Genomic DNA, 13,973 nt, shown 5'->3' with positions numbered 1-13,973 from the left:
ACTTACATATTATAATCCCTGTATTATAATCATGAAGATTGCAAATTAATCTGAATGATTAATTCTCATTGGCAACACAGCCATTAAAATCACATCGCTGAGAGAGTGAAATCAAACAAAGGAAAAAAAACAGGAAATGGTACTACTGTATGTAACACAGGTACATGCACACACCAGGGTTTCTGTTAGGAAAATGTGGTGCCAGACAACGTGACCGGGAAGATTTGAATTCACCAGCCATTTGAGAAATTTATCGGACCCATATGCATTGGGTGCGTAACCCATTAGGGCACGTAGGTAACTATACTGAAATAAAATACACTGCTCAAAAAAATAAAGGGAACACTTAAACAACACAATGTAACTCCAAGTCAATCACACTTCTGTGAAATCAAACTGTCCACTTAGGAAGCAACACTGATTGACAATAAATTTCACATGCTGTTGTGCAAATGGAATAGACAACAGGTGGAAATTATAGGCAATTAGCAAGACACCCCCAATAAAGGAGTGGTTCTGCAGGTGGGGAACACAGACCACTTCTCAGTTCCTATGCTTCCTGGCTGATGTTTTGGTCACTTTTGAATGCTGGCGGTGCTTTCACTCTAGTGGTAGCATGAGACGGAGTCTACAACCCACACAAGTGGCTCAGGTAGTGCAGCTCATCCAGGATGGCACATCAATGCGAGCTATGGCAAGAAGGTTTGCTGTGTCTGTCAGCGTAGTGTCCAGAGCATGGAGGCGCTACCAGGAGACAGGCCAGTACATCAGGAGACGTGGAGGAGGCCGTAGGAGGGCAACAACCCAGCAGCAGGACCACTACCTCCGCCTTTGTGCAAGGAGGAGCAGGAGAAGCACTGCCAGAGCCCTGCAAAATGTCCTCCAGCAGGCCACAAATGTGCATGTGTCTGCTCAAACGATCAGAAACAGACTCCATGAGGGTGGTATGAGGGCCCAACGTCCACAGGTGGGGGTTGTGCTTACAGCCCAACACCGTGCAGGACGTTTGGCATTTGCCAGAGAACACCAAGATTGGCAAATTCGCCACTGGCGCCCTGTGCTCTTCACAGATGAAAGCAGGTTCACACTGAGCACGTGACAGACATGACAGAGTCTGGAGACGCCGTGGAGAACATTCTGCTGCCTGCAACATCCTCCAGCATGACCGGTTTGGCGGTGGATCAGTCATGGTGTGGGGTGGCATTTCTTTGGGGGGCCGCACAGCCCTCCATGTGCTCGCCAGAGGTAGCCTGACTGCCATTAGGTACCGAGATGAGATCCTCAGACCCCTTGTGAGACCATATGCTGGTGCGGATGGCCCTGGGTTCCTCCTAATGCAAGACAATGCTAGACCTCATGTGGCTGGAGTGTGTCAGCAGTTCCTGCAAGAGGAAGGCATTGATGCTATGGACTGGCCCGCCCGTTCCCCAGACCTGAATCCAATTGAGCACATCTGGGACATCATGTCTCGCTCCATCCACCAACGCCACGTTGCACCACAGACTATCCAGGAGTTGGCGGATGCTTTAGTCCAGGTCTGGGAGGAGATCCCTCAGGAGACCATCCGCCACCTCATCAGGAGCATGCCCAGGCGTTGTAGGGAGGTCATACAGGCACGTGGAGGCCACACACACTACTGAGCCTCATTTTGACTTGTTTTAAGGACATTACATCAAAGTTGGATCAGCCTGTAGTGTGGTTTTCCACTTTAATTTTGAGTGTGACTCCAAATCCAGACCTCCATGGGTTGATAAATTGGATTTCCATTGATTATTTTTGTGTGATTTTGTTGTCAGCACATTGAACTATGTAAAGAAAAAAGTATTTAATAAGATTATTTCTTTCATTCAGATCTAGGATGTGTTGTTTAAGTGTTCCCTTTATTTTTTTGAGCAGTATATATAAAGCAACATGCAACAATTTCAAAGATTTTTCTGAATTACAGTTCATATTAGGGAAATCAGTCCATTGAAATAAATTCATTAGGCCCTAATCTATGGATTTCACATGATCAGGCAGGGGCACAGCCATGGGTGGCCCTGGGAGGGCCATAGGCCCATCCACTTGGGAGCAGAGCATGTGAGCGGAGTTGAGCAGTTGGAAATCCTTCTCATCGCTCATGGAGCGTTCTGGCAAAAAAACACCGCACGATCACGGGAAAAAAACTGTAGCTCCAAATTCGCTCCATCCATTAAAATCACAATTTAACCACCCATCAATTTTTGTGACTACTTGGACCTTCCATTTGGTTTTGAAGTATTGAAACCATATGGATTTGAATGAAAATGATTGGAATAAACACGAAGAGGTGAATGTAAGAAGTGTACATCATTTCAAATAAGCTACATGTCATATTAAACAGCATATAACCACTAAATAGGCCAGGAGCCAAACAGGGAGCCTAATGAATTATTTAGGCTATATTATTGCAATTACTTCAAGCCTTCCAAGATATTCATTGTGAAGCATTTGCGAGTGCGACAAAACAGGCTGGTAGGGAGATAAAGCTCTCAGCATTTTAACAACATTTAGTTGTATTAAATCATTATAGTCTGTAAATTGCACATATAGGCTGTGACTTACTTAGAATTAAATACAAATGAACAAAAAATGATTGTGCCTTTGAATTCATTTTTAGAAACACGAGTTTGGCCAGTCTGTGGGTTCAGGCTCATGCGATGGTCGCCTGGAGATCCGGCCAGCAGCGGAGAATATCCGCTCCACATTTGCAGAGCCACTGCATTACCGATTCAAAGAAACCCTGGCACGAACACACGCACTAATTAAAACACAGGACAGAGACGGAATCACACCAGAGGTCTACTGCACAGAAAAGAGAAGGATGACAGGAGAACAGAGAAAAAGAGAGAGTGAATGTCAAGACTGGGGTAGAGTCAGCCAGTTAACAGAGCAGTCTCAGGGGAAGAAAGACAGAGAGGAGAGGGGCGAGAGGGGAGGGGAGGGTAGGGCAGTGGTGTAGAGGGAGGAGTCAGGGCCTTACCTTGCTCTGAGTCCTGGTTCTGTGGGGGCGTGGTGGGGGGGGAGGGGCGAGGCAGAGTCCGGCTGAACTGGGGCGAGGTGATGAAGATGTCCTGCTGGCTCTCCCAGCGACTCTGGAGGAGAGAAGAGAGAAAAGAACAGCAGAGAGAGAGCGAGAGAACGGGCGGAGGGGGAGAGAGAATTAAAAGATGTGGGGATTGATCCATGTACTTTGGGCTCTGGAGTTGTTCGGTTTGAACACTAACAGTTGTATAGCTCCAACAGGGTTGTATAATCACCTTGTTTTCCAGATTGCAGGTAGAGGACAGGTCCTGTCTGCTGCCAGAGAGCTGAACAAGAGAAAGAGAGGAAGGAAGGAAGAAAAAATTTAATTAGGCAGACATCTGCTGCCTAAACCTATTAAATAAATCAATATAGCAAGGACCCAGTACCCCAACAGACATGACTTTTGTAGAGAGAATGTGCCATTTACCCTGTGTACACTGGGGGAGCTGAGACTGCGTCTGTTGCCTTTCCCTTTGCCTGCCAGGTGCTCCTTCACCGCCACCTCCTATACACACACACACACACGATAAAACACAGTAAAAACCAGGAAGATGCAATAGCAGCAACAGTCCTGAATTGTCCTGCGATGGACCAACAGAAATGTTAAGTGTTATGTAGATGGTCCTAGTGTGTAGTGGGGATGGGCTCGAGTACTCCATTCAAGGATTCTATTGGTTTACTAATAATTGAATACAAGTACTTGAAATGTGCAAATTCAACTATTTAGCACTGGAAAAAAAAGGTCAAACTCAACCCAGACATTGAACACAGCCCATCCTCAGTGTGTAAGTGTGTAGTGACCTGTCGTAGTCGGTCCAGAGTGAGGATGTTCTCCACAGCCAGGACACTGCGGAGGTATTTCTCGATGGCCGCCTCGTTGTCGGCCGACTTGGGGTTCTCGGCGCTTGCAGCTAAACGAGCCAACATCTCCCTGTCCTCTGAACCCTGGGCGTCCTGAGAGAGACGGGAGAGAGAGACCGGGGAGAGTTAGTAGAGCTGCCAAAAACACGCAGGATCTCAATTGCTAAAATATCTGTCCACTCCTAATCTCCTCCCCTTCATCGGCACTGGTCGGCTCAGTTGGTAGAGCATGGTGCTTGCAACACCAGGAGTGTGGGTTCGATTCCCGGGACCACCCTTTCGTAAGATGTACGCACACATGACTAAGACGCTTCGGACAAAAGCGTCTGCTAAATGGCATAGATTGTTATTATACGGTATTAAAATACATTACTTGACAGAGGAAAACAATATGGTGGAAGCCAAGGGCATCATTAGGTCCGTGCAATGAAGGAGAACGCGAGGAGAGCACAGATTTTTAAACAGCTGAGAGCTATAGTGATTGTAGTAAGTTAGTACAAAAAAAGAGCCATGGTAACTGATTATAAATCACAACATTTCCTGTGTCCCTCGTGTATGGCTCACCCCGGGGATGTTGGAGACCACCTCGAAGGTGACCCCGCAGCCGGGGATGGTGGAGCGAGTGGACATCCTCTTCAGGAGGTTCTGGGCGAAGCCCTGTCTGCCCGGGTTCAGGTTGACGCAGATCCGTTTCCTCAGCACCAGCTGCATGTCTGCCGGGTGGCTGAGCTGCACCACGCAACGTACCGTCAGATACACCCTCTGCTCTGGCCACGCTCCGCCGCGGCTCAGCTGGGGACACTCGTGCACTGTGGAGTCCCATGACGCCTCAGCTTTTACCTAGTGGAGAGGGGATGGGGAGGAGCAGGGTTGTGTTCATCAGGGATCATATGGTTGAGAGCCGACAAACAGAGAGAGCTTACTTGGACTTTCCCAATGAAAAACGCTTTTGGTTTTCCGTTGCAAAAAAAAATGACACGGTGTGCCATAATGAATAGGACCCGGTGTCTACCTCTCCATCATAGTGTTTGACGATCTGCAGGTCGAAGAAGTCGTCCTCATCCTCTCCGCTTAGAGTGGCGTCCCAACCGCCTGCCTCCGGGACCTCCAATGCCTCCTGGGAACTGAAATCATCCGCTAGAGAGAGAGAGGGGGGGAGAGAGCAAGAGGGAGAGAGAGAGAGAACGAGAAAAGAGAGGGTAAGAGAAAGACATGCGGTGCTAGATGAATGAAAGTGATGTTTTCAATGATTGACGTAATGTTACTCTAGAACAGTCAGAAGAGAGAGAACGAAAAAAAGAAGAGTAGAGAAAGAACTTACCACTAAGGTCCAGGAAAAGCACAGGGGTATGGGTCTCCATTCCAGGTAGGGGGACCCTGGAGAAACAAAGAAACATGACCAAAGACACTTGTTGAATAATATGGACATTTCCCATAGGAAAACTGTTTGATCCTTCTACATCTCCATCTATATCCATCTCTCTTGCAAACGCGCACACTCACACACACTCCCTGTCTCTCTCACCACTCTGCGGGAGCTCCGGGGATGCCGCTGCCGGCTGAAGGCACCATTACCGCGTTCCTCTCCTCGGTCAGAGTCAGACGCCATTCCAAAAGCTGGGCCTCCCTCTCCATATCCTCCTCGGTCTTTTCTGTCGAGGGAGCGCAACAATGTCAATGTCTTTCTTCCTCAATGCCACACAGATGTGTAGGCAATCAGAGGAAGGTGTTTTCTGCCCCCACTTCCTCTACCTCATTTCCTGTGCCCTTTGACCTGCCGCCCAAACTTATACAGTACTTCCTCCACTACACATTGACTGTTGTGTGTGTGTGTGTGTGTGTTACCTGGCTTGCTGACCAAGGTCTGAAGGTGTTGGTCCAGGTACTCCTGTCTCTTGGTGAGAGCCGTCAGCCACTGGTGACGCAGACGCTCCAGATCACGCTCCTATTGGACAGAACACACACCAACCAATCAGACAGAGCACCAGAAGCCATCATTGAGTCGTCCCGCTATCTGTCTCTCAGTAGAGGTAATCTAATATCATTTACCTGATAGCTGTCCATCTCATCGCCCTCCACCTGTGAGACAAACAACAAAATACACAATAGTATTAGTCCAAAACACTTTCGTAAATGGCAGCCATTTCTTTCTTCCAGTATAGTAATGTATGTGTATACAGTACCACTCAAAAGTTTGGACACAGCTACTCATTCAAGGGTTTTATTTATTTTTTACTATTTTCTACATTGTAGAATTAATAGTGAAGACATCAAAACTATGAAATAACACATATGGAATCATGTAGTAACCAAAAAAGTGCTAAACAAATCAAAATTGATTTTAGATTCTTCAAAGTAGTCACCCTTTATGACAGCTTTGCACACTCTTGGCATTCTCTCAATCAGCTTCACCTGGAATGCTTTTCCAACAGTCTTGAAGGAGTTCCCACATATGCTGAGCACTTGTTTGCCGCTTTTTCTTCACTCTGCGGTCCAACTCATCCCAAACCATCTCAATTGGGTTGAGGTCGGGTGATTGTGGAGTTCAGGTCATTTGTTGGTTTATTGGTGTCCTTTAGTAGTGGTTTCTTTGCAGCAATTCGACCATGAAGGGCTGATTCACACAGTCTCCTCTGAACAGTTGATGTTGAGATGTGTCTGTTACTTGAACTCTGTGAAGCGTTTAAATGGGCTGCAATTTCTGGCTGGTAACTATAATGAACTTATCCTCTGCAGCAGAGGTAACTCTGGTTCTTCCTTTCCTGTGGCGGTCCTCATGAGAGCCAGTTTCATCATAGATCTTGATTGTTTTTGCGACTGCACTTGAAGAAGCTTTCAAACTATTAGAATTTTCCGGATTGACTGACCTTCATGTTTTAAAGTAATGGTCTGTTGTTTCTCTTTGTCTTTACTATTATTCTACAATGTAGAAAATAGTAAAAATAAAGAAAAACTCTGGAATGAGTAATTGTGTCCAAACTTTTGACCGGTACTGTATGTATGTGTGATCGTGTGTTACCTGTATGGGTTCGTTGCTGGCCTTGGCCTGGTGGGTCTGTCTGATCTCCACACAGCCCACTGACACGGCCAGCAGCACCTCAGCTATCAGGGGCATGGTGCCGCTATCCTGCACGGACCTCACCTCCACCTGCAGACGCCTTGACTGGCCCTGTGGGTGGGGGTGAAGGAGAGGGATAGAGGGAAGAAGAGATTAGATATGAAGTTGTAACGTCAGTCACCTGTTCGCATCCTGTACAATGGATTAAAGTGAGCTCCTTTCTACCTCAAATTAGTCCTTTTGGACATTTTTTTTGGTAAGCCCCTTTCCATGACATGCCTTTGGACTGGCCCCGAGTGACACACATGGCATCAACAGAATATAGAACAGTGGGGAGAAAGTTGCTTGTCCATTTCAATGGTAGATGTACAGCACATTTTGTTGTTACAGCCTGAATTCAAAATGGATTAAATATTTTATTTTCTTACCCATCTACACACAATACCCCAACATGTTTTCAAAAAGGTTAACAAATTTATTGAAAATAAAATACAGAAATATCTAATTTACATGATGTATTCACACCCCTTTGTAGAAGCAGCGATTACAGCTGAGAGTCTTTCTGGGTAAGTCTCTAAGAGCTTTCCCCACCTTGATTGTGCAACATTTCCCCATAATTATTTTCAAAATTCTTCAAGCTCTGTCAAATTGGTTGTTGATCATTGCTAGACAACTATTTTCAGGTCTTGCCATAGATTTTCAAGTATATTTAAGTCAAAACTGTAACTCGGCCACTCAGGAGCAATCACTGTCTTCTTGGTAAGCAACTCCAGTGTAGATTTGGCCTTGTGTTTTAGGTTATTTTCCTGCTGAAAGATGAATTCATCTCCCAGTGTCTGGTGGAAAGCAGACTGAACCAGGTTATTCTCTAGGATTTTGAGTGTTCCTAGCTCCATTACGTTTCTTTTTAATCCGGAAAACTCCCCAGTCCTTAACGATTATAAGCATACCCATAACATGATGCAGCCACCAGTATGCTTGAAAATATGGAGAGTGGTACTCAGCAATGTGTTATATTGGATTTGCCCCAAACATAACACTTTGTATTCAGACAAAAAGTGAATTGCTTTGCAACATTTTCTGCAGTATTACTTTAGTGCCCTATTGCAAACAGGACACATGTTTTGGAATATTTTTATTCTGTACAGTCTTCCTTCTTTTCACTCTGTCAATTAGGTTAGTATTGTGGAGTAACTACAATGTTGTTGATCCATCCTCAATTTTCCCCTATCACAGCCATTAAACTCTGTTTTAAAGTCACCATTGGCTGCCTGAGCAGCAACTGAGTTAGGAAGGATGTCTGTATCTTTGTAGTGACTGAGTGAATTGATACACCATCCAAAGTGTAATTAAATAACTTCACCATTTTCAAAGGGATATATCATGTCTGCTTTTTTAAATATTTACCCATCTACCAATAGGTGCTCTTCTTTGCGAAACATTGGGAAAACCTCCCTGGTCTTTGAATCGGTTTGAAATTCACTGCTCAACTGGAGTACAGAGATTAGGCAGTAATTCAAAAATCATGATAAACACTATTATTGCACAAAGAGTGCAATAGTGTTTTTTTTGCAATTGATTATTTGACTTGATAAGCAAATCTTTACCTGAACTTTTTTAAGCTTGCTATAACAAAGGGCTTGAATACTTACTGATGCAAGACATGTCAGCTTTTCATTTTTAATTAATTGTAAAAATAAAATAAAAAACGTACAACTTAATTCCACTTTGACATTATGGGGTAGGCGAGTGACAATTTTTTTTCAATTTAATCCATTTTAAATTCAGTCTATAACACAACAAAATTTGGAAGATGTCAAGGGGTGTGGATAATTTCTGAAGGCACTGTATGAAATTCTATTTTCTGAGGTAAGAACAACTTGGAATTGCTGATTAAACAGAAAAATAAAGATATTTACTTAAAATTGCGTTGACAGGGAAAAAAAATAATCTTGTTTTAGATGGGGTTCTGAATAGATATTAACTAAATTACACCATTACATTGGTAGGAGAAAATGAGGAAAAATTGCGCACACACAGGTAACACCTACCTGTCGTAGTTGGAAAATGCCTCCGGTGCGTACGTCTCTGGCAGGTATGACCTCTACAGGCATGAAGTCTCCGTTCTCGTTGATCTCCAACACCTGGATCCACATCTCCAGACGACGGGTTACCTCACTCCACCTGCAGGTGGAGACAGACACAGGACATAATATGTCATTTACAAGGTTGCTATTTTGCAGAAATGGAACCTCTGGTATATGTGTTGGTGTCACTTTGTGCTGTATCACTCTGTGTGTGTGTGTGTGTGTGTGTGTGTGTGTGTGTGTGTGTGTGTGTGTGTGTGTGTGTGTGTGTGTACTTGTCCCGTAGTATGCGTACCTGTCTTGTAGCCACTATGTGTGTGTGTAGTGTGTCTGTACTGTGTACCTGTCCTCTGTGTGTGTGTATAGCTGACCCGAACAGTGTTCCATATACCCATACCTTGGGTGTGTGTGTGTGTACATGTCCCGTAGTGTGTGTGTGTACCTGTCCCGTAGTGTGCGTGTCTTGGCCTGTATAATGCTGAGGTCCCAGAGGGCAGGGTTCCTGCCGGAGTCTGCTTGTCTGTGTCCGTACACCTCGATGGCCAATGCCCCCTCTGTCAGATACTCTATAAACTCTTCTGTTACTGCCACACCTAGCTCCTAATATATATATATATATAAATGAGAGAGAGAGATATAGAGGGAAAGAAAAACAGCATTTGAAAGGGCAGAAATAATAGCATAGAACACAGAAAGAACATAGATAAGTTAGCATTACATTAACACACTATGGCAGAACGATACACATGCTGTAAGGAGATAGGAAGGGTTGGGGTTAAACCAGACTGAATGCTGTGTTCACCACTAGTTTAACCAGGCTACCTGTTTCATCCTGAGCTACATAAGCTATCTGCAACATGACTGAAATGTAAATGTCTTTTATGTCCTGTTGGACTGTTCAACATTGTTGCTTTGGCAATACAAGTACTTTTAATTTAATGTCATACCTTGCAGCTGTCGAAAACCACCATGCAGTGCGGTTCCTTGCTGCTGTGGGACGAGGCGGAGGGGTCCACCTCTGGGGCCACGATGACGGGTTCCGCCTGGTCCCAGAACGAGTACTGGCAGAACACATAATTGGACAGGTACTGGGGGAGACCTGTCGCCTGCAGGATCTTGATCTGGAGGAGAGGAAAGGGGGGGGGTTGATTAAATAGGATTCAAGAGAGAACAAGCAAATGATATTGCAGACCTGCCAACCCTGTCCAACTTTTTAGAGTACCAGACGCGCGCGGCAAATTGGAGATTCAACTCGCGCGCAGGCTGTTTGTGAGTCTGATCGCAATTATAGAATTGTACCAAATCTAGTCTATAAAAAGGTTGGAGTACTATCTTTCTTGACAGCATTCCATTTACACATATGGTAAAAGTCACTAACAAAATGTAATGACAAAGAACACACAAAGGACCTTTATTGGATTTTTTAAATTGTATTAAACAAATAATAAAAGTTATTTATTTAGGTACAAAATGTACAAACGTCTTATCCATTATCATTTTTTTTAAAACTATGATATGAACAAATGTTTGAAGAAGAGCATCAGTATCAAATAAACATGTTACCCATAATAAAAAGGAAAAAGCTATGATAGGAAACACTGGGTGAGAACAAATCTTCTGGAGACAGATTTGCCTGGTAGCTAGCAGATTTAGCCTTACGCAGCAGAGCATCCGGGTAGACTTCTCTGTGGCAAACAGTGCCCCTGGCAATCGTTGAAACCTATTAGGTAACGAGGGCACTCAGCATGTCTGTACTGAGGGAGCTTTTTGTGATGTGGATCATAATCAGGTTGCGTGATCCTCGTAATGTTACGTGGAAAATACAACTAATGGGACGCAGAATGAAATCTATATCACACTCGCAGAAATGCGACCGGTTATTTTTCGTATTTGCGTTTCATTTCTTTCACTAGGAAATGTGAGTAAACTGCTGTCACTTTAGAGCCCACTGAATGTCCATCTTATGTTCGCTAACGTTAGCTTGAAACAATTAGTGTTTACCTTTCCACAATCCTTGCATGTCTGTGTGTTGCAGCTCGAGAATCGGGACGTTAAGATTTACTCTGTCGATTTATTTTTATTAAAATGTAAAAAAATAATTCAAAAAAAACATTTAAAAAAACTAAATCAGGCCCCATTCATTTCTGCATACTTTTAACTCGGATCTCGTACCTGCTTACATGGACAGAGAATTGCGTAGTTGGTACGGAAAATTCGTGCATGTTAGCAGGTCTGATATTGCTTTCCCTTTATTGAGAGCCAGAAGAGCCATATAAAAATAGGGATTTTTCTGCGTGTGTGTACGAGTGTCTCCCTATCCGAAATAGACTCACCATACAGACCAGTTTCCTCTCTTGCACCTCTCCATCAGGGCTGGCTTCGTTGTCCTCTCCTCCAGCCATGCTGTCCTCAACCCCCCCCGCCACTCTCACCACCTCAACGTGTAATCTCCCAACCACCTACAAGAAAACCAACGGCACGGGTGAAATCATTTCATAACACGGGGAGTTTTCTGTGCTGCATCGTCACTGTTCCACAATATGAGGCTTTCGTTTAAGCACAACACCAAGACGCCTTGTTCCTTCAAACAATCGACTCAGGGCAGTCATCAAGCTAGACAACTATTTGTTTTATCAGGTGTGTTACCGCTGCTGGGCTGGAACACAAGAGTTGGACATCACTAGTTGAGAAACAGGGTCGTATTCATTCGGCGACTAACGGAATAAACGGACTGAAACAAGGAGGAACTACCTTGACTTGTCCAATGAGAAATGCTCATTTTCGAATTCCGTTGCAAAAACACTTCATTACACTGTGCCTAATGAACACGACCCTGGTGTTATGTAGCACTTGAAGCCTCTCTTTACCTCCCCCTTCTGGTTGATGATGGGTACTGCGTACTGCAGCTTGACGTCGTAGAACAGACAGGACAGGAAGACGTTGGCCACGCCTATCAGACTGTGATTCTCCTGCTCGTCAAAGAACGGGTCGGCACGCTTAAAGTAGGAACGCATCACCTGCAGATGACAGAGCGAGAGAGAGGGGAGAGAAATGAGCGATGTGCCCAATCCCAAATAGAGCCCTTCCACTTCACATAGCATTTGTGTATATCTGAATGGCCTAGAAACAATTACTACTAAATGCACTCCATTTGGATATCACGTTGTCGAAAACAATGATTTGTCTCTCAGGGTTCATCTTCGTTGTAGTCCAAGTTCTCTCCCCACCACACACTCCATCAACACTGACACTGGCCTGGCTTGAAGGTTTACCACGTAAACACACAGACACACAAATCAAATCAAATTTTATTGGTCACATACACATGGTTAGCAGATGTTAATGCGAGTGTAGCGAAATTCTTGTGCTTCTAGTTCCGACCATGCAGTAATATCTAACAAGTAATCTAACAATTTCACAACAACTACCTTTTACACACAAGTGTAAAGGAATGAATAAGAATATGTATATATAAATATATGGATGAGCGATGGCTGAACGGCATAGGCAAAATGCAGTAGATGGTATAGAGTACAGTATATACATATGAGATGAGTAATGTAGGGTATGTAAACATTATTAAAGTGGCATTGAATAAAGTGACAAGTGATACATTTATTACATCCAATTTTTTATTATTAAAGTGGCTAGAGATTTGAGTCAGTATGTTGGCCGCAGCCACTCAATGTTAGTGATGGCTGTTTAACGGTCTGATGGCATTGAGATAGAAGCTGTTTTTCAGTCTCTTGGTCCCAGCTTTGATGCACCTGTACTGACCTCGCCTTCTGGATGATCGCGGGGTGAACAGGCAGTGGCTCGGGTGGTTGATGTCCTTGATGATCTTTTTTGCCTTCCTGTGACATCGGGTGGTGTAGATGTCCTGGAGGGCAGGTAGTTTGCCCCCGGTGATGCGTTGTGCAGACCTCACTACCCTCTGGAGAGCCTTACGGTTGTGGGCGGAGCAGTTGCCATACCAGGTGGTGATACAGCCCGACAGGATGCTCTCGATTGTGCATCTGTAAAAGTTTGTCAGTGATTTTGGTGACAAGCCAAATTTCCTCAGCCTCCTGAGGTTGAAGAGGCGCTGTTGCGCCTTCTTCACCACGCTGTCTGTGTGGGTGGACCATTTCAGTTTGTCCGTGATGTGTACGCCGAGGGAACTTTCCACCTTCTCCACTACTGTCCCGTCGATGTGGATAAGGGGGTGCGCTCCCTCTGCTGTTTCCTGAAGTCCACGATCATCTCCTTTGTTTTGTTGACGTTGAGTGTGAGGTTATTTTCCTGACAACACACTCCGAGGGCCCTCAGCTCCCCCCTGTAGGCCGTCTCGTCATTGTTGGTAATCAAGCCTACCACTGTAGTGTCGTCTGCAAACTTGATGATTGAGTTGGAAGCGTGCATGGCTACGCAGTCATGGGTGAACAAGGAGTACAGGAGAGGGCTGAGAACGCACCCTTGTGGGGCCCCAGTGTTGAGGATCAGTGGGGTGGAGATGTTGTTTCCTACCCTCACCACCTGGGGGCATCCCGTCAGAAAGTCCAGAACCCAGTTGCACAGGGCGGGGTCGAGACCCAGGGTCTCGAGCTTAATGACGAGTTTGGGGGCTACTATGGTGTTAAATGCTGAGCTGTAGTCAATGAACAGCATTCTTACATAGGTATTCCTCTTGTCCAGATGGGTTAGGGCAGTGTGCAGTGTGATTGCGATTGCGTTTTCTATTAGGGCGGTAAGCAAATTGGAGTGGGTCTAGGGTGTCAGGTAGGGTGGAGGTGATATGATCCTTGACTAGTCTCTCAAAGCACTTCATGATGACAGAAGTGAGTGCTACGGGGCGATAGTCGTTTAGCTCAGTTACCTTAGCTTTCTTGGGAACAGGAACAATAGTGGCCCTCTTGAAGCATGTGGGAACAGCAGACTGGGAT

The 13,973-nt window shown here is 44.9% G+C and overlaps 1 protein-coding gene across 5 annotated transcripts in view; it reads right to left on the bottom strand.

The window, feature by feature from the left end:
* LOC106610714 (kinesin-like protein KIF13B) overlaps window positions 1-13,973 on the bottom strand; it is an 84,733-nt gene that overhangs the window by 11,228 nt on the left and 59,532 nt on the right. For all 5 annotated transcript variants that reach the window (XM_014210215.2, XM_014210218.2, XM_014210217.2 and 2 more), the window contains exons 21-36: window positions 11,919-12,068; window positions 11,385-11,510; window positions 9,999-10,172; window positions 9,494-9,651; window positions 9,016-9,148; window positions 6,926-7,075; window positions 5,956-5,985; window positions 5,752-5,851; window positions 5,432-5,558; window positions 5,228-5,283; window positions 4,919-5,043; window positions 4,471-4,746; window positions 3,847-3,999; window positions 3,473-3,550; window positions 3,279-3,329; window positions 3,002-3,113 (exon numbers count right to left, since the gene is read on the bottom strand). In XM_014210215.2, the coding sequence (XP_014065690.1) occupies window positions 3,002-3,113; window positions 3,279-3,329; window positions 3,473-3,550; window positions 3,847-3,999; window positions 4,471-4,746; window positions 4,919-5,043; window positions 5,228-5,283; window positions 5,432-5,558; window positions 5,752-5,851; window positions 5,956-5,985; window positions 6,926-7,075; window positions 9,016-9,148; window positions 9,494-9,651; window positions 9,999-10,172; window positions 11,385-11,510; window positions 11,919-12,068 (1,999 nt within the window). The remainder of the gene's footprint in view (window positions 1-3,001; window positions 3,114-3,278; window positions 3,330-3,472; window positions 3,551-3,846; window positions 4,000-4,470; window positions 4,747-4,918; window positions 5,044-5,227; window positions 5,284-5,431; window positions 5,559-5,751; window positions 5,852-5,955; window positions 5,986-6,925; window positions 7,076-9,015; window positions 9,149-9,493; window positions 9,652-9,998; window positions 10,173-11,384; window positions 11,511-11,918; window positions 12,069-13,973) is intronic.

This window comes from Salmo salar, chromosome ssa09 (genome assembly GCF_905237065.1).
Source record: "Salmo salar chromosome ssa09, Ssal_v3.1, whole genome shotgun sequence".
Lineage (NCBI taxonomy): Eukaryota > Metazoa > Chordata > Actinopteri > Salmoniformes > Salmonidae > Salmo > Salmo salar.
This window is presented reverse-complemented; position numbering and strand designations above follow the sequence as displayed.